The sequence below is a fragment of the Malania oleifera genome, chromosome 2, assembly GCF_029873635.1.
Source record: "Malania oleifera isolate guangnan ecotype guangnan chromosome 2, ASM2987363v1, whole genome shotgun sequence".
Taxonomy (NCBI): Eukaryota; Viridiplantae; Streptophyta; class Magnoliopsida; order Santalales; family Ximeniaceae; genus Malania; species Malania oleifera.
The window spans coordinates 37,290,527-37,314,318 of NC_080418.1; the positions used below are offsets into that span (position 1 = coordinate 37,290,527).

At 36.5% G+C, this 23,792-nt stretch overlaps 1 protein-coding gene across 1 annotated transcript; it reads left to right on the plus strand.

The window, feature by feature from the left end:
* Positions 1-201: 201 nt before the first annotated feature.
* Positions 202-20,963, plus strand: LOC131148132 (uncharacterized). Its single transcript, XM_058097872.1, has 4 exons — positions 202-385; positions 4,905-5,512; positions 14,648-14,692; positions 20,744-20,963. Exons 1-4 carry the CDS (start codon positions 202-204, stop codon positions 20,801-20,803), a joined length of 897 nt encoding a protein of 298 aa, XP_057953855.1. The 3' UTR covers positions 20,804-20,963.
* Positions 20,964-23,792: the final 2,829 nt, after the last annotated feature.

The following is a 23,792-nucleotide window of genomic DNA, read 5'->3' on the forward strand; positions in this document are numbered from 1 at the left end:
TATATTGGATTTAAATTATATAATTGTGTGGTGTTGTTGGGGTTATGATATGGTATTCTTATCTCTTTCTTGTCCTATTTTCAGGATGGATCCTAGATATGAGGACATAGAGGCAGAAAGAAGGGATGATTTAGAAACTTCGAGTGAAGAGGATATTGATACCTCTATGATGTTAAGGGATATAGCTCGATAGGTTAGGGCATGAGGAAGGATCCTAGAGAACATAACTGCCCAACTGTAGATAAGGGCAGTAGCATCAAGGAGTTTATGAGGTTAAACCCTTATACTTTTGAGGGAGGACCTAATCCGGTGATTGCAGAGAATTGGGTTCAACAGATAGAAGAGAGATTGGAGGTACTCGACTGCATGGACGAGCAGAAGGTCCGTTGTGCCGCATTTAAGATGACTGGAGAAGCAAAAAACTAGTGGCTTTCTATGAAGCTACAAGAGGAACAAAGATTGGTAAACATAGCTCTGATCTGGGATAGATTTAAGGAGCTATTCTTTGATAAGTATTTTCCTTCATCTATTGTTAGCTTTACCGTGATCCCAAGAGGGGGGGTGAATTGGTATTTTTAAATTTTATCTTCTAGGTATTTCTCCTAGCAGCAGTATGTTCATAATCCTAGGGTCAATCTAGTGCAAATAATGTAAATATACCAGAAATTAAATAAAGCAGTTTAAACAATCATATAAGCGTCAGAAAGCAGTAAAGGAAAGATGACACGCAGATATGTTATCGAGGTTCGGCCAACTGCCTACGTCCCCGCCTTGGCTAACCAGCACAAGGATTATCACAATACCTTGCTCACTTAAACGGGTGGAGCGGCACCTATACAAACCAGGTCAAATTACCACAGGACTGACCTCAACCTTTACACCAATCCTTACCGGGCTGGATTACCGCCCCCTCAGGCCACGCCTGGAATCTCTCAGATATACAATCACAAGGTACAATGCAGGAGTGCTTTCACGTAAAGCAGATTTGTACCACAAATGCGCACAAACACAAACACCACAAGTGATTTAAAATGTAAGCTCTGTGTGGTCTGAATATGTCAACTCTCAACTATGTTTTCTATCAGTGTAGTACGTACGTGAGAGTGTCAATAATAATCTGTGTACTTTAAAATATTCAATCAAGCGTATTCACACAGAGTATCAAACAAGCCTCAACATAATCAATCAATAGAATGAGTCAATCATACGAATATGTATATGCTTGAATGGCAAAATAGATAATCTTTGTTTTCGATAAATGATATATTACTTGTATAAATAATACCACAAAGATTAGTGTAACAAGCACAAATACCTTTTCACAAATTGTTCAATAAGTTCCACAATATATTTAAGTAAGCTTGAAATATGTTTTTGCAAATCAAAACAAATACACACTTCCAAAGATGTTGCAATGATACTGCAACACTCAGAAGTTTACCACAAGTTTTCTTAGAATAGGCTTATTAGCAAAGCCTCCTAAGAACACTTAGGTTATGCTCTCGAGAGAAAAATCGATTTAAACACTCTTAAACAATGAGAGCAAAACCTATTTGAATATACACTCAAAGCACTTACAAATGATTTGAAGAAATGAGCTAAAGTGCTTTTGGGAAAGATTTGAGCAAGTAGGAATCACAAGGAGGTATTTTTTCTTGAGAGAGATTTTCCTAATCCTTTTTGCTAATTAGTGCTTAAATCACCAAATGAAGGAGTATATATAGACATACTAAAAATTTTGACCGTTGGAGACTTATTAGGGATTTTCAGAAAAGATTAATGACACTTAAGAAACTTTAACCCTGTTTAAAAAATTTAACCTCGGTAAAAAATAGGAGCAACCCGAGAGGTCCGGTCGACCAAAAGTGGTTCGGTCGACCAGGACTCAAGTAGCTCGGTCGACCGGGAGCATTTTGAACTGAGTGGTCGGTCGACCGGACACGGGCGATTCTCAAAAATACCGCGATTCGGTCGACCGGCCCCTTTTTGAACTGCGTGGCTCGGTCGACCAGACCGTTGGGAATTTTCCTGAGACCCTTCGATCGACCAAGTTGTTGGAGAACAAAAATGGTCGGTCGACCGGGAGGTCAAACTGTTGACCCCCAGGAGGTTCGGTCGACCGAGGTCAAATGACCTATAAGTGCTCGGTCGACCGGGCCTGGGTCAAACAGTTGACCCGGACCGGTTTCAGTCGACCGGGCCAAATTGAACTGAGTTGGCCGGTCGACCGAAAGTGCACCAAGTGTGCATTTCGGTCCCTTCTTGCAACATTCAAACCCTATTCAAGTGTCTATTACATACAAGTGCAAATGTGTGTGTCCTAAGGTCACTTGAGGTCCAGTTTTGGAAATACCGAAAAAGTTCGGTGTCGGTCGACCGAAGGTGTATCCTAAGGTCTCTCTACAGTACTCTTTCATTCAGGGTTTGGTTCGAGCTTACAAAATAAATCATGCATGTGATGTGTGTGCTTATTACAAACAAAAACCCTAATTACTATTACAGACAGCCTAGTTACTATTACAGACAAAATTCACTTAGAGATATTACAATTTGAAATATGAAATTGTCTTCAAGCTTTCACGTGCCCTTGAATATATGCTAGTATAAACCTACACATGAACTAGATATTTATTAAATACAATTGTATTTGTCATTATCAAAACCAGGGTGTGACCTATAAGGTCAACATCTATCAAAGAGGAAAAGATTGAAGAGTTCACTAACCTGACCTGGGGAAATATGATAGTCGGAGAATATGTGGCCAAGTTTGTTGAATTGTTGTGTTTTGCTCTATTTTTGATTCCGAATAGAGTAAGGAAGGCTAGGAAATTTGAAAAAGTCCTGAGGCGCATAATTTATGAGCTAGTGGTGGAGTTTCAGGTTCAGAATTTTTTAGATTTAGTTGATAAAGTTTAGGTGCTGGAAAAAAGCATCCAAGGCAGTACTGAGCCTATAGAGCAAAAGAAAAGGACTACACCATCCAGTTTTCAATTTGGGTTTCCTAGGCCTCACTCCAAAACAAGAGTGAGATTTGGGGAATTAAGTAAATTAGTTATATTTGAGGGTATAATTATTTATTTGGAATTTATGGGTTTAGGAAATATTAAAATAGCATTTTATTTAGGGTTGATTTAATAGAATTAGGATTTTTATTTCAGGACTCGGGTGAGCATCGCAGGTATCTTTTCGGGGTCCCTGTTGGCGTAATTCAAGAAACCAGGTAAGAGGAAATGTGTATATATATATTAAACCAGATTTTTATGAAGTAATTGGGAAATGAAATATGTTATGAATATATGTGTCTATGTTTTTTTATGGGTTTAAAATGTCAACCATTTAAATTATACTTTCTGAGCCTAGGGCTGTTTTATTAGATACGTAGTAATGAAAGCGAGAGATATTTTCAAGATAATTATGTAAAAAATGAAAGGTATATTTTCAGCATATAAATGTTAAATGTAGGTTGGCTTATTTTATAGGAAATATATATGAATTTTACTTTTAAATAGTATGACATGAGTAAATAGGAATTCTGTGTGGAAATATGTTATATGTATGAGATGTAAAATATACATGAAATGAACTGAGTAAGAAAATGTTATATGAAATATGCTGCATGTGTGTGTTAATGTAACCATATAAAACAGCTGAAAGATGTTAAATAAAATAGATGAAAAATATTCAGTAAAATAGTTGAAAAATGTTGGGTAAAACAGTTAAAAGTTTTTAAAACAGTTGAAAGATGTTGGGTAAAATAACTGAAAGATGTTGGGTAAAACAGTTGAAAAATGTTGGGTAAAACAGCTGAAAGATGTTGGGTAAAATAGCTGAAAGATGTTGGATATGATATGAAACTAAATGAAAATGAAAATAAATGAAACGGAAATGAATGTGAAATGTGAACAATGTAAAATGGGAAAGTGTCACATAAAGTAAAACGTTACGAAATGACAAAGTTGAGAACATGAACAAATGAGAATTATAGAGAAATGACAGACATAATAATATATTATAGTATTATCAGAATTTATGCTAGTAGAACATGTTACATTTGGACGGGACAGACTCTTTATCCGAGAGCTTGTTGAGAAAGGCGAGTGCTCTGGTAAGTATTAGATATAGCAGTAGGTTGCATAATGTATTAGAGCAAAAAGAAACTACTTGTATGGGTGGGTAGATTTCCCTATTCTTGGGGGCCTTCGCTGGTAGACAATGTGTGTTAAGCTAGTAAGTAGCAATGTTGCAATCTATGGATTCAAAGGGTTATGCAAAGATGTAATTGAATCTACTAGCACGGGTTCACAAAATATAGTAAGGATTCAAACACAAGTGCTGAAATTATCAAGAGAATAATTTGGATGACTTGATGTTATTCCACACATAGTTAGATCACATCATAGGTCTTTTGAATAAGTTTCGATTCACCAAGACGAACGCAGCAATGGAGTGTAGTGTAGGTGGCTGTGGGGGTGTATGTTGTGGTGGTCGTGGTTGTGAGGTTAGGGAGGGGAGGTGGAGATGAAGTCGCTGAATAGATTAGTAGTCTCTCATCACTTGATTTCCAGAGAAAACACGTAGCCTTACACTATACAATCAAAATGATTGGATAAAATTTTCAAACTTTAACAAAGGAAATTCCTTTCAATATTCAATATCAAATCTTAGATAAAATTTTCAATTCTTACAATGGAATTATAAAGGCGTAGCTGTTCGTTTCACTTATAATTTTAAATTTCAAAATATATGATAATCAATTAATAAATTTTTTTAACTTAATTTGTAGACATCCTATTTTTACCTGAGCCAAATATGACAAAGGGATTATTATTATTATTATTATTATTATTATTATTATTATTATTATTATTATATTTGAGTTTTGGGGAAGAAAAGTTTATAAAAAGGGGGCTTACTCTCATTCTCACACGGCTGGAGGGGCGGAGACACCAAAGAAAAAAAAAAAAAAAACCTAAGCAGCCGCAAAGGAGCCATCACTCCTCACACACGCACAGCCCCTCGTGCCAGCCTCCGTCACCACCCACAACCTCACCCTCTATCAACTCTTTGCCCCTCTCTTCTTCTCCTTCCCTTCTGCACACAACAGCAAGGCCACACGCACAGCCCCTCCGACTTCGCACACACTGTCTCCGTTCATGCCGGCCACCCACAACACCAACCCCTCCTGTCATCCTTACCACCAGACGACAGTCGTCCGCCCACCAGCTCCATCCATCTGCTTCCCAGGGCCACCATCGTCACCCCCAATGTCGCCGCCATCGCTATCTGCCACACGTTGCAACAGCCCATCGGTCCGGCGGCTCTTCATGGCAACATCCAGTTGCACCGGCGCCGTCCTCCATCATCACTCCCAACCGGACCCGAACCTTCGGCAGCCTCCAGCTCACCTTCAGCCTCCACGTCTCCACGAGGACCACGACAGCCTCTCCAGATCGTCGTTGTCGTCACCCCAGCTACCATCACCCCGGCGGCTCTCCACGGCAGCAATCCTCCGGTGAGCTCCTTTGCATGTCGGCCACATGCACAAACTCACACACACAGCAAACCACACACACACTCGACACCTGTAGCTTTGTAAACACACACGCCTGCATAGTTTAATAATTTATTTGGGTTTTTAATATTGAAAGTTTAAATTTTTGACTTGTTAGATAAAATTAGTGCTTGATATCGAGGTTATATTTTTTTTCTTCCTTTTTCACATTTTATTATGAATATTAATTGGTTTACCCTTATTATTGCAGGATTTTTATCATCATGGTGTTTGTTTTATTATTTAGTATTCAAGTTCAAATTTTTGGTTGTATCTACTTGAAAATATTAAATGATGTATCATGAAAGTAGGTTTTTTATTTTTTGTACTATCATATCATGTGTCAGGGTTATTATCATGTTAAATGTTTAAGATTGTATATTGAATTTTGATTTGATTTATTACTATAAATTTAGAAGTTATCATACTGATTGTTTACGTATTAGTAATAGCTTGAATAGATTTTCATGAGTTTATTATTTGTTTGCCTTTCCCTGGGTTTCCATATTTTAATTTAAAATTTGATTTGTTTCATTAATTAATTGCTTATATATGTGTGTATTGTATCTTTAATTGGGTGTCAATATTAAGGTAAATAAAATATGTATATTATAATTACTATAAATATTATTATTATTATTCCTATCATTATTATTTATTATTATCATTATCATTTATTACTTACTATTATTATCATATTTATTATTTACTATTATTATTATCTTTTATTTGTTATTATTACTATTATATTTACTATTATTATTATTATTATTATTATTATTATTATTATTATATTTTAAATTGTACGTATGTTTAATCGTAGTACTTTTTTAAATTTGTATTAATTTATCATCATTTTTTTTTTATTGTGATAGTTATTAATTATTTTCGATTTTCTATCCCTATGATTGTAATAAAAAGGGGTATGAGTTTTCGGGCTTCACATACTTTAGTTCTGAGGGAATATGTATATTATGTAAATATTTGTGTGATTTATTTGTTTGCATGCACACTTTGTAAGTTCACAAAGAGAGTAATTTCAAAGACTTATTGAATTGAATTTATGGGATAATTTTTAATTAATTAGATACCGTTCGTAAGAACAAGCGTGTAGGGGGTGCTAGTACCTTCCTTTCACATAACCGAACTCTCAATCCTTGCTATGATAACGCAGACCGATTCTACCTTTAATTTGGTAGTAATCATGTATTCTAACCACACTAAAAGGTTAGTGGCGACTCCATTCCTATTTTTTTCCCGAAAATTAAACATTACAATTTTTATTTGCCACCTTGAGGCACACGTGCGCTGGGACGTCACTACAGTTTGGTAACTCCACTAGAGACATTTGAGAGTCGAGCTAGTAATTAGTTAGAAATTATCCCAAAATTTGAATTTAATAAGTCTTTTAATGACTCCGTTTTATTTTGTAAATAATATACTTCCATATTTGAGTAATTGACTTGTGAAAATTATAATATCTTTGACTTAGTGTGGATATATGTTTCCATATTTGTAAATATCTTTGAGTTAATGCAAATATTCATAAGTATCCTTGAGATAATGTGAATATTTAATTTTTATATATGTGAATATCCTTGATTTAATGTGAATATTTGTTACTGTATTTGTAAATATTCTGGATTTAATGTGAATATTTAGTTTCCAAGTTTGTGAATATCCTTGATTTGACGTAATTATTTGTTACTATCTTTTTAAATATTTTGGATTTAATGTGAATATTCAGTTTTCATATTTGTGAATGTCCTTGATTTAACGTGAATATTTGCTACTATATTAAATAAATATATATTCTAGATTTAATGTGAATATTTAATTCCCATATTTGAAAATATCCCTGATTTAATGAGAATGTTTGTTTCCTTGTTTGTTTGAATAAGGCATGTGAATATATTTCATTAATTATGAATATTTGTTTAAATAAGCATGTCAATATCTTTCATTGTTTGTGAACAATTATTTCCATCCTTGTTTGAATAAGCATGGGATTAATTGAGAATAAGCGTGTGACATGCATGTGGGGTAGCGGGATTAGGCTAAACTAGGATTCACACACTTTCACGTGCCTTCTACCCGGGCTTCACTTGCTAAGATTAGAAAAGAGTGTAATACCGTTTGTCCCCACGTGGCAGGGCTTGTGGGGACTCGCGAACCACTCCGTTCAATTTGAACTCTGTCCAAACCCTTTGGGAGAAGATAGGGTTCGAGCTAGGAACCTATTGTTAATAGGGTTAGAGCCTAACCACACATGATCACTCATAAGATTCCCCCCTACGATAAAGCCTCGGAGAGTCCTGAAAAACATGTAGACCTACCCTGGGTTTGAAACAGAAACTACATCCTTCTCCATATGATTTAATATAGTCTTTTGTATATATGTTTTTAGATACTTTTTAACATGTCTTGCATTTTTGTTAGAATTGATGTATTCCCAAGAGGGGGGGGGGGTGAATTGGATTTTTAAACTTTTCTCCTAGGCTGAACTAGATGTTAGCAAAATATTACAACCTAGGTTCTTTCTATGCAGTTCCAAATACACTGATAAATATAATATACGGAAATTTAGATCAAGCGCATTATTCACATAAAAACATACATGTGCGGTAAATATAAAGTGCAGAAAATATAAACAAACACACGATATGTTATTGGGATTTGGCCAACTGTGCCTACATCCCCGCCTCTAGCTCGCAAACCCGAAGATTCCACTAATAGCTCACTTAAGGGTGGAGCGACACCGATTACAACTAGGTCAATTAGCACAGGGCTGACCTCAACCTTAACCAGGTCAATTAGCGGGGCTGACCTCAACCTACACGCCTTAACAGGATGGCGCACCTAACTTTCCTAACTGGGTCTAAGCCAATCCGGGACTATTCCAGGGCTAGTCTCCCTCTTCAGGCCCGTGCCTGAATATACAACAGATGTGTATTACAATCAAATGGTACAGTGATTATGCTTTCATGTAAAGTAGATATGTACCCAAATACGTGCAATCACATACACCATAATATGATTTAATATGTAAGCTCAGTGTGGTCTAAATATTTCAACTCTCAAATATATTTTCTATCAGTGTAATGCATACATGAGAGTGTTAATTAATCAATCATTGTATCATAAGATGTTCAGCCAATAAGTTCACATAAAGATGTCAAGTCTCAAATATTTCAATCAGCAGAATGTCTCAAGCATGTAAATATCAAATAATGTATATGCTTGGTTTGCAAAAGATATGTAATCTTTGTATTCAACAGATAATATATGAGTGAATGAATATTGCAACAAAGATCACTATCTCATAAACAAATATCTCTTTAAATATATTTTTCAATATAAAGTACAATAGATATTTGAAAGTGATTATGAAAAGATTGTGCAACCAAAATACTATACGATCTTCTCAAGACATTGTAATGAATATACAACCTCAGAAGATCAAATAAAAGTCTTCTTGGGAGAGACTTATTAACAAAGTCCCCTAAGAATACTTAGGTTTAACTCTCAATAAAATCGTATCAACCAAGAGGAACAAGAAGAGTAAACCTTTCTAATCAAGCACTCAATCAACTTATAGAGAGTTTGAGCAATAAGAGAAGGTAAGTATGAGTGGTTGAGGCTTAGATATGAGTATTATAGGATTTGGAAATTTCAAAGAATTTCTCCTAATCAAAGTGGCTAATCACTCCCTAATTTTCACAAATGATCTTATATATATAGACATGTGAAGAGATATGACTGTTAGAAACCTATTGGGAATTATTAGGGAAGTTTAATGACATTTCAAATATTTTAACTATGTTTAAAAAATGTTTAACTGCGGTAAAAATCAGGGGAACCCGAGAGGTCTGGTCGACCAGAACAAGTTTGGTCGACTAGGACTCATATGGTTCGGTCGACCAGGGCATTTTTGAACTAAGTCGTGGGTCGACCAAAAGTGGGCGATTTCCCATTTTTTCGAGGTTCGGTCGACCAGACTATTGGGATTTTTCCCGAGGACCCTCGGTCGACTAGGTAGTTGGAATTCATTTTTGTCTCGGTTGACCAGATGATCAAACATTTGACCCTAGGGTATTTCGGTTAACCAGGAGTTTTTGAACTACACTAGTTCGGTCGACCAGGAGTTTTTGAACTACACTGGTTCGGTCGACCAGGGAATTGGTCAACTGTTGACCTAGGTCGGTTTCGGTCGACCAGAGCAAAATGAACTGCTTTGGTCGGTCGACCGAAAGTGCACAATGTGTGCATTTCGGTCTAGTATCGAAACATACAAACTCTATTCCAGTGCCTAAAACATACAAGTGCAAAGATGAGTGTCCTAAGGTCACTTGGGGTCCAATTTTGAAGACACCGAAAAAGTTTGGTGTCGGTCGATCGAAAGGTCTTTCTACGGTGACTTTTAATTCATATTTGGTTTGAGCTTACATAATAAACCATGCATGTGTTATGTGTGCTTATTACAAACCAAATATCCTAATTACTATTACAGACCAATTATGTAAATGAAATACATATTACAACACTGAATATAAATTGGTCTTCATGCTTTACTTGTTTTGTGCCCATCTTGATCTTAACAATCTTAGTTCCTGCTCAAAACCTCAAACACCCATTAGATACAATGAGTATTTGTCATAATCAAAATCGGGCGTGACCTATAAGGTCAACAATTTTACATCCACTCTAGGCATCCATACCACTTAGCCAAAATTTTGGAAAAGCATGACAGTGAGACCATGACCCATTCTTTCACAAAATAAAACACTTGGTCTAAGCATTTTAAAAGATGGGTCGGTTGAATCCTTTTCAAATAACTTGGGCCTAACTCTTTTTAAAATAAACTAGGGCCCAACCTTTGTCTTATCCAACAACCCAACCCAAACATGATTTTCAAAAATCCAAACTTGGATTTCAAAAGTGGGCTTCGGCCCTATTACCCAAAAATCTAGGCCCATATGTTTAAGCAATCCAAGTCTATGTTTTAAAACACCCGAGGTCCTAATGCACCATGTAAGCCTACAAGCCCATATTGAACCAACTCAATGGGTTGACTCGCCCGAGTTAACCGCAAGCCCAAATCCTAACCTGATCCTTCGTAGGATCTAGGGTACATGAATCCATCACAGGGAAAGGGATAAGTAGGGAAGGAATTGAATACTCGGAAGATAAGGTCAAATTTTTGGGCCATCAAAGGAAAATAAATATCCATCAGGGGTCGGTTTAATTTTGAAATCTTTCATTAGATAAAAAGGTTTTTTTTTTTTAGAATTATGGCGAAGTGATTATTTAGGTTGCATTGCATTCATGCATCTCATACATAATTCCATGCATGAGAATTAGTCTCCAATGGGTCAATAATCACACCCCAATTTTCTGTAAAACCAGTACACCAAGGTGGTAAAATCAAGATCCGGAATCCCAACATTGAGAATAATAAAACCATCTCGCTGCATCCTTATAATACTTGAAGAAATACCAGAGAAATGAGGGAACAACTAGAAAACAGAGTTATGAGTCTGGAACAGGGACAAGAGGAAATAAATGATAAAATAAGCAAGGTTCTAGAGCTACTAATAAACAAAGGAAAAGCAGTTCAGGTTTATCCTGAGACAATGCAGACCCCACTCATCCTCCGGGGTTCACCCCGGTTCATGGACAAACATTAGCTCCACCACCTATCGTCATGGAGGGTCCAATGCCAAATATCTCTCCATTCATCCATACTGTGCTAGCATAGGGGTTCCCAGTGGCAGGAACACCGCAGGTAGTAGCTTCTGATATGGGGATGAACATATCTGAGGCTGAGCGTCGTTGTGACATGCTGGAGGAGCACTTGAGAGCCATTGAAGGATCTAATACATTTGACTCCGTTGATCCTAATGACCTTTATCTGGTGCTGAAAGCCACTATACTACCAGAATTCAAGATGCCGGACTTTGAAAAGTTCGACGAAACCTGGTGTCCTTAAACCCACTTAATGACGTGCTGTCAAGCGATGACAGCTTACTCAGATGACGAAAAGCTAATGATGCACTGCTGTCAAAGTAGTTTGACCAGGTCTGCTATCCGCTGGTACATTCAGCAAGATAAGGCCTGAGTCCGCACTTGGAAGGACTTGGCCAATGCCTTTGTCACTCACTACAGCCATGTGACGAAGATGGCACCTGACCGAATGATTTTGCAAGAAATGGAGAAGAAATCCACTGAAACATTCAGAGAGTATGCTTTGTAATGACTTGATTTTTCATGCCATTTTTTTCCCTATTGATATATATAAAAATATATAGCAAATCTCTCTGTATTACCTGCTGAAAACATCTCAGGTCTTAAAGGAACACTAAGGAAACTCCGTTCACATTTCATTCCTAAGCAGCGGTAAACATAAAACTGTAAACAATATTTACAATACCAGAAATCTAAAAGTTCCACAATATACATCACAAAATACCCAGAGACATCATCAAAAACCTTGGGATCTACCCAAAACAACCAACACCCAGGAAACACTCATCCTTCAGAAAGGGCAGCGCAAGAACCTCTCTACATGCGAGCCTAATCTGCTTGCCTATCTGGATCACCTGAAAAATGTTAAGTCACTGGAATAAGACGACTCTCAGTAAGAGAGGATATGCTATCACTAGTGTGTGACAACTGATTATACATTTAATATATTGATATAATACTGAAACTATAAAATTGGAATTTTAAAACTTATTCCTAGGTTTGACCTAAATAGCAGCAGTATATACACAACCTAGGGTCTGTCTATGCAGTTCCAAATATGTAGATAAATATAAAGTGCAGAAGTTAAAATCATGCGCAACATTCACCAACTATAACATACATGTGCAGGAATGTAAATTATAGAAAGATAAACAGTGCACACAAGATATGTTATCGGGGTTCGGCCAACTGTGCCTACGTCTCCGCCTCTAGCTCCAAGCTCGAGGATTCCACTAATAGCTCACTTAACGGGTGGAGCGGCACCTAGTATAACCAGGTTAATTAGCACAGGGCTGACCTCAACCTTTACAAATTCTCCTTGCAGGGCAGAGAAGGCCCTAGGTCAAATTCATAAGTCTGGCCCCAACCTAATCCTTCCGGGCTAGATCAAACCCCCTCAAGCCACGCCTGGAAATACAACAGTATTCTTCACAATGTAACCATTACAGTGATTATACTTCTCAAGTGAAGCAGATATGTACCCAATACACACAGTATAATCAATCAACCACACATAAACAATATATGTAAATATAAGCTCAGTGATACACTCAACAAGATACGATTGCTAATATGCTCAAGAATGTTCTAATCAAGCTATTTCTTTGAAACAGTATATATCAAATCTTAATAATAATTAGGGTTTCAAAGATGCTAATCAAATATTCAAACTATCTCAAAATATTTTCCTTCAATGTAATGAGCATAAGAGTAATTTGAAAGATATTATAGTTTGTAAAAATATTTGCACAACAAAAGTAAAGCTATAGGAATCTTGCAATGATAATGCAAAGATCCTTAAGCTACTGAGTGTATCCCAACACAAGATTTATTATATGCAAATCTGTGGGATAAACTTTACTAACTCCCTAAAAATAAATCAATCAATCACACAAGCACACTGGGAGTATTAGCAATACTAGCACAACCAATATACTCTCACAATACTAAAATGTATCAAGGGAATAGAAATTTGAGAGTATTTGGACAAAAAGAGTATTTTCAAAAGAGAGGATTTTTGGCTAATTATTTTGGCTAATCTCTCCCTAATCATGCAAATGGACTTATATTTATAGGTAGGGGCAAAAATATAATCATTTGGGACCCATTGGGTATTATTAGAAAAGTTTTAAATGGTTTAAACATAATTAACCCAACTTAACCCATTTTTACCTCAGTTAAATTAATTTTAACCTGGCAAGGTTCGGGTGGCTAAACCTTGATTCAGTTGCCCGAACAGACACATGGATAAAAGTAATTTAAATGAGTTCAGTCGCTTGTGTCATACTTCGGCAGCCCAAATCAAAGTTAGTAGCATTGCTTCGTGACTTCGGGTGCCCGATCATATGTTCGGTGGATCGAATCCGTGTGTTCAGTGGCCCGAATCCATGTGTTCAGTTGCCCGGGGCCCATTTTGAACTAAACAGTTTGGTCACCCAAGTTAGTGGAATGTCACTTTCAAAGGGTTCGGGAGCCTGAGGGAGATGCGTTCATTCTAGTTTAGTAGCCCGAACCAAGGTCAAACTGCTGACTTTCCATAAGTTCGGGCGCCCGAGGAGTTTTGAACTCAAGGGGGTCAGTCGCCCGACCTCTCACATATTTGCCTATTTTGTCCAATTTTATTTCAATTCCTTTCCCTGATAATGTAAGTGATTATGGGAACTTTGTGCACAATGTGTAGGAACCTAGGGTCTTTTCAAGTACGCCCAAAAACCTAGCGTCGGTCGACCGAAAGGTGTCCTAAAGTCATTCGTTCCCTATGGTCAATCTACGATCATTTTGAGAGCTTACAAATGTAACATCCTCAAAATTCTTATTTTTTATATATGTATATCTACATCCATATCTAAGCATCGGAAACACAAATCATATAACCATTTATATATATACTATACAATACCAGAATCCAGTATATACAAGTCATAACCATACAAAATAAACCCCTCCAGCATCATCTACCTCATAAATACAAAACATTGTCATAACTCACCCTACAATCGGGGTAATCAAGTAAACTTCCTATCCGCGAGCCTAATCTGCTCGCCTAACTGTTTCACCTGAAAAATGGTAAAGTAATGGGGCGAGTCAACGCTCAGTAAGTGGAAATATGCTATTACTAGTGTGTGGTGACCGAGTCATAAGATTATAATAATAGTATTTAAAAACTGCATAATCTGACAATTCTGTACGACACATGTATAATATCTTAAAACATTTGTATCATTTGAACTTTCTATCATTCATAGTACTATATCATATTATATACAATAAAAGCTGTAAATCTGTATACATATACATAACTGTGTTCTTTCCTTGGGACTCTGTATGTTATTATTTGACCCCTCATGACAGGGTTGTGCGGCCCGTAGGTGGGACTTAACCTGGTCGGCCCTCCAAGTAAGTCACTATACTCTACACTACTTCAGCCCAACCAAACTGCATACACTTTTAAGCTCAGAACTGGTTGTTACCTCATCAAACCAGCCTCCTGAACCTAGCGAACTGGGGAGCTGCATACTCTCCGCGCACGGCTGACGGTACCCACACACTATCTGAGATATGTGATTGCACTCTATCTATATCTAGCAACGGTACTGTGCTCTGTATTCTTTATCTGTATCTGTCTGTAATCATTCCTCAGGGATCTAATACTATATATATACATATATATATATATATATATGTTTTTTTACTGTTTTCATCGTGTTTCCAAAATTACCATAACGCTATCTTTCTGTATTGTAAATCTTGTAATCTCTGTATCATATATCTATAGCATCTTGATGCTATCTGTGTATATTTGTCTGTATAATCTGTCTATATACTTTGTTCGTATGCTCAGAATGTTATGATAATAGGAAACATGGCAAACTATAAATATTGTATACACTGTTCTGTATATAGTTGTAATATATACTGATCTAAGTAAAACTGTAATATATACTTCTAGGTAAAATATTTGTAATATACTGTCTATATCTATATAATCAGTATAGTATGATATACTATAAAAACTATATAAGTTTTTCATCACATAAATATCTACTCAGGCCACATATGCTTTAAAAATTCATATCCTGTATAATATCAAGTATACCTGCATACATATATAAAATTTATGGTAACATGAGTAAATTCCCTAGCATAGCTTATTTCCCTTACCTGTTTCCTGCTAAAAATCCTTTACTATAACGGGTCCAACACCCACAGGGTTCTCCACTCAACACCCTGAAACCATAAATCTCAAAACAAAACATTACTATTTCTACGTCTATTACATTTCTTACAACTACTAGAAACCCAAATTCCGAATAAAAGACTTTACCCTGGATTTGGGATGATTTCCAACTTCATTCCACCTACGATCCACTCCAGCAGACTTGAAGAGATATCCGTCAGGAACGTCATGGTAGTCTCAGATCGTCGATCCAACGCCTGACGGGGCCAAAAACGAAGAGAGAAGAGGGAGGAGTCGTAAAGGTAGAGAGAGAAAGAGACTGCGGCAAATTTTTGCGATTAAAAATCTGTTTAGGGCTATTTATACTGCAGGATTCGTCGACGAGCCACGTCACCTCGTCGACGAGTCCTTCAATAATTTCATCGATGAACTTCCTCCTTCGTTGACGAATTTCAATCTATCCCAAAAACCCTTCTCGGTATCTTCTCGTCGACGAGGCGTAGCTTCGTCGATGAGGTCCCCTTATACACTCATTGACGAACTCCCAGTGTTCGTCAACGAAGCTTGCTGCCTCCTTCCGTTTCTGTTTCCATTTCCCTCTCTCTTTAATATTTAAATATCATTATTTTTCAGGTCTTTACAACAAATACCTACATGCATGACATGCAGAGATTATTACAGACCGATATACCCTATATTACTATTACAGACCCAAATAATATAAATTACAACAAGAAAATAGTCTTCAGGTCTTCAGTCTTTAAGTCTTCTCGTACCATCAAATGATCTTGTTATTATGAACTTGCACACAAACTTGACAGATATTAAATACCAAGAGTATTTGTCATTATCAAAACTAGGAGTGACCCATAAGGTCAACCTACTGTACAGATTACATCTATTATAGTTTAAAATATAACTGTATGTTTGAGTTTTCTAGTTACATATAATTCTAATAATATAATAAAAATGTCGCTGCACTGTAAATTTGTATATATATATATATATATATATATATATATATAGAGAGAGAGAGAGAGAGAGAAACAATTGTGAAAATACCCTGGGAACTGAAGGTTATGATTTAACCCCTCATGACAAGGTTGTGTGGCCCGTAGACAGGACTTAACTCTGGTTGGCCTTCCAGGCAAGTCAATCTGAATCTCTATCAATCAACAATCTAGCCCACTATAGTCTCTTCGGATATGCTACTACTATACCTCGTCAAACCGGCCACCTTAACCCATTTTTCTGGGGAGATTGCAATCTCTCTTGGCACGGTAGATGGAATCCACACACTATCTGAGATATGTGGTTGCACTTTGATATGAAATAGCAACGGTACCGTACTCTACTGTCTGAATCTGACTGAATATTTCCACAAGGTCTGATACTATTTAGTACTGATATATATATATATATATATATATATATATATATATATATAATTATCTTACTGTTTTTACCATGATATTGAAATAACTATAACACTTCAAAACTGATCTGCATAATCTAAATATCTGATTGAATAATTGAATAACTAAGTGTTATGGTTCTGTAGTCATGGCATTTTGAAAAATACTTTAGATCATATTTTCTAGAAACTGCATATTGATATCTTCTGCTAATATACTGTAAAACATGATATTCGTAAAACTGTATTAATACTTTACTAAGTTGTTATGAACTCATGCCACACAATTAAACAATTAAATTCTCATGCTCTAAAATCTGTAACTCCTACTGTAATAATAATAATAATATTCTGGAAAAACTAAATAATAAGTTGATATATATACATATCCATAATCTCTTGATATACATTTTAAAATCCCTAGTATAGCATATTTCCCTTACCTATCTGACTGTGAAGCTGACCTCCACTCAACACTCCACTCTCACACCCTCGGTGTACCAGCCTCAAAAACCGACATTTATATACACATATTTTCCAGTAAATCAATACACTCATAATTCCTGAAATCACCTATTCATAAACCTCTTAAACCATAATTTACCTAGGTTCCCGAATAGATACTTGCTGGGGTCCTCAACCCATGACTATAGGGCCCAAAACACCCTATTCTTGAAAATATGACACCCCAAATTTATTCCACAAAACACCAGTATGTTCTCATGGTTTACAAAATTTGGCCTCAAATAATACTGGTAATACTGAAAATACCTAAAAATTAACTTACCCAAATTTTAGGATGGTTCTCAAGTTGGCCTAACCAACAAATCACTCCAGCAGATTTGAAGAGAATCTTTCCAAGAGTGACGTGGCGACTTTGGATCGTCGAACCGGCGAAGAACGGAGCTAGAATTGAAGAGAGAAGGAGGGAGAGACGATTTTAGAGAGAGAGAGAGAGAGAGAGAGAGAGAGAGAGAGACAACCTGCATGTAAAATTCCTCGCAAAAAAGAATTCTTGGCAGTTTATACCCCTGGCTTCATCGACGAGACACGTCATTTCGTCAACAAGGCCAAGAAGCAAGTTAGTTGAGGAACACCCTACCCTCATTGATGAATTTTAGAGCACGAAAATAGCCTCTCAGTAAATTCTCGTTGACAAGACATGCATCCATATCGATGATCCCAAGAAGACGATTCGTCGACGAATGCTCCGTGTTCGTCGACGAGGCTCTGTTCCTTTTGTGAAATTTCCCTTTCTTTCTTTCCTTTAATAACTAGGTTATTACATGCTTATAGGTGGAGAGATATGGAGATCCAGGTGGACCCCCCGGTAAGTGACCGAAAGGTCATTTCTTTGTTCGTAAGCACACTAAAAGACCCCTACCGCACGCATCTTCGGGGAGCAATGCCCCACGATTTTATGGATACTGTGGCTACAGGAGGGAGAATTGAAGTCAACATCAAGGCGAGTCTAGTTAGGGATGGTGGCGCAGAAACCAGTTCGGGAAAAAAGTGGACCAATAGGAAGAAGGAGGAAGAGGCACAAATAATCCAAGAGAAGTTTAATTGGAAGAATCAGTACAGAAGAGGTGGGAACCAATGGCCAAAGAGAAACTTTGTTTTTGAACCTGTGGTAAATCAAATGGTGTATACGGGCATGAGGCCCCAGTTTATGGCTCCTAGGCTCATGCCGACCCCTCAGAATCAGCAAGCACGAGACAAGAATGTACCCAGAAACTTTTGAAGGGTGGACCCCATTCCCATGACATATGCTGAATTATTTTTTCAACTGCGAGAAAGAGGAATGGTATCTCCAATCCCTGGGATGCCCGTTATAAACCCTGCTCCGCAGTGGTTAACATATCTGGAAGATTCCAAAATCAATGGTTTTACTCGTCGACCGTAGAGGCTAAAATACTGGATTAGCAAGCTTTTGATTATCCAATCCCCTTCATATGATTTTTTTTATTTTACTTATTGTTATTTTCCTTTTGTAATCCGTTGACGCCCTTGTCTCAGAAGTTTTTATTTCATCAATTGTGACAACCCGAATAATAATGGTATTAAAATAATAAAGAGGAAGAAAAATGGAAACAGTAACAAAACGAGGCAGTCGACTTCATCGACGAACGTGAAGACATTGCATTTTAGGAGAAATAACCAAGGAAATTAGTCAGGTCCTTATCGACGAATACAAGGGATTCGTCGACGAGGATATAAGAGGGCCTCGTCGATGAAGCCAAGTTTCGTCGACAAGAAGATACCGAGAAAGGATTTTGTAGAAGTTTGAAATTTGTTGACGAAGGTGCAGGTCCGTCAACGAACTTTCTACAGGACTCGTCGACAAGGTGACGTGTCTCGTTGACAAATCCGGACCTATAAATAGAAAAACTCGGATTTTTAAAGCAAAAATTAAGAAATCTTTCACTCACTCACTCTCTCTCTCTCTCTCTCTCTCTTTCTCTCTCTCTCTCCCTCCCTTCAGTTTCTCTCTCCTCTCTCTTTGATTTCGGCTCCGTCGCTCGCCGAATCGACAATCTGAGGCTACCATGACGCTCCTAGAGAAGTTCTCTGCATATCTGCCAGATCGGATTGTCAGTGGAACTCTGTTGAAAATCATCTCTAAGTTGAGGTAAGACTTTTTAAACCAAATTTGGTCTTACTGTAGTTATAGAAAATGATATTCACGTGAAAATACTGAAATTTAGTACTGGTAGTTTTCATTTTCAGGGTATTGATTAGGAAATCCTACGGGTGTGAGACCAGAGTTTATAAGGGCTTTTCTCAGTAGCCAGGTAAGGGAATAAACTAAAGTAGTGATTTTTCCATACAAATTATTATTATTTATTAGTAAATTTATTTTCAGGAAAGCATGTATTATATCTGTATATTACAAAAGAAATGCACATTTGGGAAAATACTGCTAATATGTTGAAATGTATATGTATGTATGAGATGTCAGAAACTATGATTTTAGAATACAATGTATGGTTTTATACAACAAATGTGTGGCATGAATATTATTTTATGTGAGAAATGTTATAATATGACAATGATATGAATGAAGTATGTTTTTCAGAGTTTATGAAAGAATACAATACATTATGATTTTAAAATACATGATAATTGATTTATTACCCAAAATGATATGTATGAGATATTCGGCGCAAGACCGTGATTGTATTATATTCGGCACGAAACCATATTTATGAGATGTTCGGCATGAGGCCGTATTTATGAAATGTTTGGCACGAGGTCATATTTATGAAATTATAGAAATGCTATCAATATATTTATGTTAAACACTATATTATCATGTATTATATGTTATCAGAACCCGGATGTTAGTTTAGTTCAGTTCAGGAGCACGGTACCGTAGCTTATAGATCAGATATCTATGATCAGATTTGTGCTAACCACCCCACGAGGGGTGAGAGATGGATAGTCGATGTGGCTTTCAGTGTAGAGTGTAGACGTCCACCTGACAGTCCGGACTAGGGTGTGGCGGGCCCATCGTACTTATAGACATTTTTGGACTCGGTAGTGGTCGGCCAGCCATTGTCGGGTCCTGCCTTTGGGTTGCACAACCCTTCATGAACCATACATGACATCAGCTAGCTATTCATCCGGGTATGTTTTCAATATTATTAGTTATACCACACAGTTATGATTAGTATGCTTTATAAAATATGAAGGTATACGTTTATGCAGTTTATAAATGATGAATGTTTTCTGGTATGAAGAATGTACTGTATATCTATATTATCATTAAATGTTCATGTTGCCACACAACTGTATTTAGTTTATTTTCCCTTACTGAGAAGTGTCTCATCCCTGAACTTAATTAATTTTTCAGGAGACCCTGAGAGACCAGCGGGTCGTGGCTGCCATTGAGTTTGTTAAGTTACCTCGCTAGGAGTAAGTATTGTACTAGGATCAGGAGATTTTTTTTTTTTTTTTGTATGATCCTAGGTTTATTTTGGATGTTTTAGAGATTGTATATAAACACAGTATTATGGGATTATAGTAGACTCTGGTATTATATATATTTAATGGTTTTGAGAATGTGATTAATATTTACTGCTGCTTAGGCTTTCTCTGTGAATGACAGGTGTCCCTGTTACCCACAGGTTCGAGTTGACTGTTTTGTTTATTTTAATTATATTATATGAGTTTATAAGCAGGTCGTTATATCAATAAAATGAATTATGCATTTCCGAGTATCACTTGCATCATGAGGTCTAGGGGTGAGCAAACGGTCGATTCGGTTAAATTCGGGTAATTAACTGAATTAACCAAAAAATTTGGTTAAATAATACCATTAACTGAACCGACCGAATTGACGAAGGACACCAAACCGACCCCGACCGAATTGCCCATTCGGGTAATTCGGTTAACTGATTTTAACCGAAATCATTTAAAATTAATTGCTAGAAATATAATACAATTATAAATTTTTTTTAAAACCAAATCCAGCTTAATTAAATACCTTATTTATTAATTATATTAATGAAAATAATATTTTACCATAGAACAAAGAATCCAAACAGGTTAATTAAACTCCTTCATGCACTTGCATAAAAAAAATTTATATTCATAAATTATATTTAAAATCTAATTAATTAGTAATTCGGTTAATCGGTTAATCGTAATTTTTTTTACCCTTAACCGAACCGAAACTGATTAACCGAAATTTTGTAGAATTATAACCGAACCGACTGAACCAGGATTTTTACCCGAATCGAACCGGCCAATTTCAGCCGGTTAATTCGGTTTTCACCGAATTATGCTCACCCCTAATGAGGTCAATTGCCAAAATTTGTTTGCTTGTGTTTTATGCAAGAATAGGGAAAACAACAATACTAGTACTCATAAGCCTGCAACTGATGTTAATTTTGAAAATTCAAGCCAGGAGATGGAAGTGGAGGAAGATGAAATCATTTTCCTTGCCCTATGAATTCATATTGTCGTGAAGAAATATTGTACTCTCGAAGGAATATAAAGAAGTGGTTGTGTTGTTCCGACAATTTCATGTCAATTCATTCCTCATGTTTTGATCGAATGATAGATGGTCATCTTGGGCCGATCAGTTTTCCTATAAAAGGAACCAAACAATGATTTACCATTTGTTAACCAAGTTGAACTTGAATGTTAAAACCATTTTTTTCTTAAAAGTCAGTTCACCAAAAATTTAACCTGGGTTTGGGTCCCCTATCATTTGACAAGTCATTTGAGACAATGATCATTGCCAAAAGGATGGCAGGTCATTTTTCTGCTACCAGAAGAAGTTCAAAAGAAAAATAAGTCCCTTGCTAGCCCTTTGAGCCTGAAAAATTCAATTTTTGATTAACTTATCAAAGGATCACACCCCATATTAGGGCAATTTTAAAAAGATTAGTCCCAAAATGAAGTCCAAATCAAAATGGAGTGAAGATTCCTTCATGAAAGGAAAAATAAAGAAAGAAACAAGGGACATACTTCATATGTGATCTTTGGCCAATTTAGCCTTGATAAGATCGATAATTTTGAGCCTTATTTAATCATTTTCTTCTTTAACCTATACCCTCCAGCCTACATTACGGTCCAAATGAAATCCTTACCAGATTGGTATATATTGTTGTCTTTAAATGAATTGTTAGACTAAATGTTGAGTTTAAACTACATAATGACCTGATCCTGAAAAGATACGCAGGAAGCTTGTTCAAATGACAAGTTCGGTCAATATTTTGCAAAGCGCCCCAACTCAAACTAGGGCAAAAAATGTTATTATGGGATGAGATTTTTGGGCCTTAGTTTCCCTCTTCTTCTAAAAACCTGTATCCCTAAGCCTAGGTTTCGTCTCGAGTCTTAAAGACCATCTTAAGATCAAAACATGGATTGAACTTTACTGAACTAAAGGCAACAGCTAAACGAGAGATCAGTGGTTTCATAACAGAATAAGACAAAAAAGGATAAGTGGCCCTCGATAAAATTGGGGCAGTTGAAGAGAAAGACAATCGTCTAGTTTGGTAAATTAACATCAACGTCACATCGCTTTCGAATACTAGTATAAATTTTCCTTGTAACAGCATTGAAACATGGTAAAACATCTATTTTGTGCACATGATCACTTGACTTTGCAAATTGATGTCATATTTGCATGATCATTTAAAAAAAAAAAAAAAAAACCTTCTTACTCTTCAAAACTTTAAAAGAGGATGGGTAGTCAAAGGGTTTTAGAATCACCAGTAGTTTATATAAAGAAGATCCTTGTGGAGAAAGAGCAATCTAACTAGGGCAAATGTCAAGTCAGGTTTCAGAGATCTGCTTATTCAAGAAGAACATAACAACAGGGTCAAGATCAGTGGTAGATAAATTCAACTAGGGCAAATTCTGAGTTGAGTTTCAGTGGGATCCATTCAAGCACCTTCTTATCAGTTTGGAATATGAAAATAGGGCCAAGATCAGCTATAGATCCATTCAACTGGGGCAAATTTTATGATTGAGTTTCATTTGAGCCAAGTCAATCACCTCCTTGACTGAATGAATCAAGAAAATTGAGCCAAGATCTGTTACAAATCAATTCAAATGCAGCAAATTTCATGCATAAATTCAAAAACATTGCCAAGATAAAAGATGAGGTTATTGATCATAGGTGCGCTAGGAGAAAAGATTCATGCATTGCCATGCATTTTATGCATTAGCATATATTTCAGGCATTGTATAGAAAAATAAATGCATACATATAGCAACATATCCCCGCACTCTAGCATCACAAGTTAGCAATATATAGCGATATATCCCTGCATTCTAGCATCACAAGTTAGCAACACACATACATATAGCAACATATCACTTCATTCTAGTATCAAAAGTTAGCAATATGCATACATATAGCAACATATCACTGCGTTTTGGCATCACAA

What these genes read in the sequence shown, in the direction of transcription:
- LOC131148132 (XM_058097872.1), top strand. Translation starts at nt 202, where the DNA reads ATGAGGAAGGATCCTAGAGAACATAACTGCCCAACTGTAGATAAGGGC. An exon ending in TCCACGGCAGCAATCCTCCG is followed by an intron (nt 5,513 to 14,647) that starts GTGAGCTCCTTT and finishes CCCTCATGACAG; the next exon opens with GGTTGTGCGGCCCGTAGGTG. An exon ending in TAACCTGGTCGGCCCTCCAA is followed by an intron (nt 14,693 to 20,743) that starts GTAAGTCACTAT and finishes TTAATTTTTCAG; the next exon opens with GAGACCCTGAGAGACCAGCG.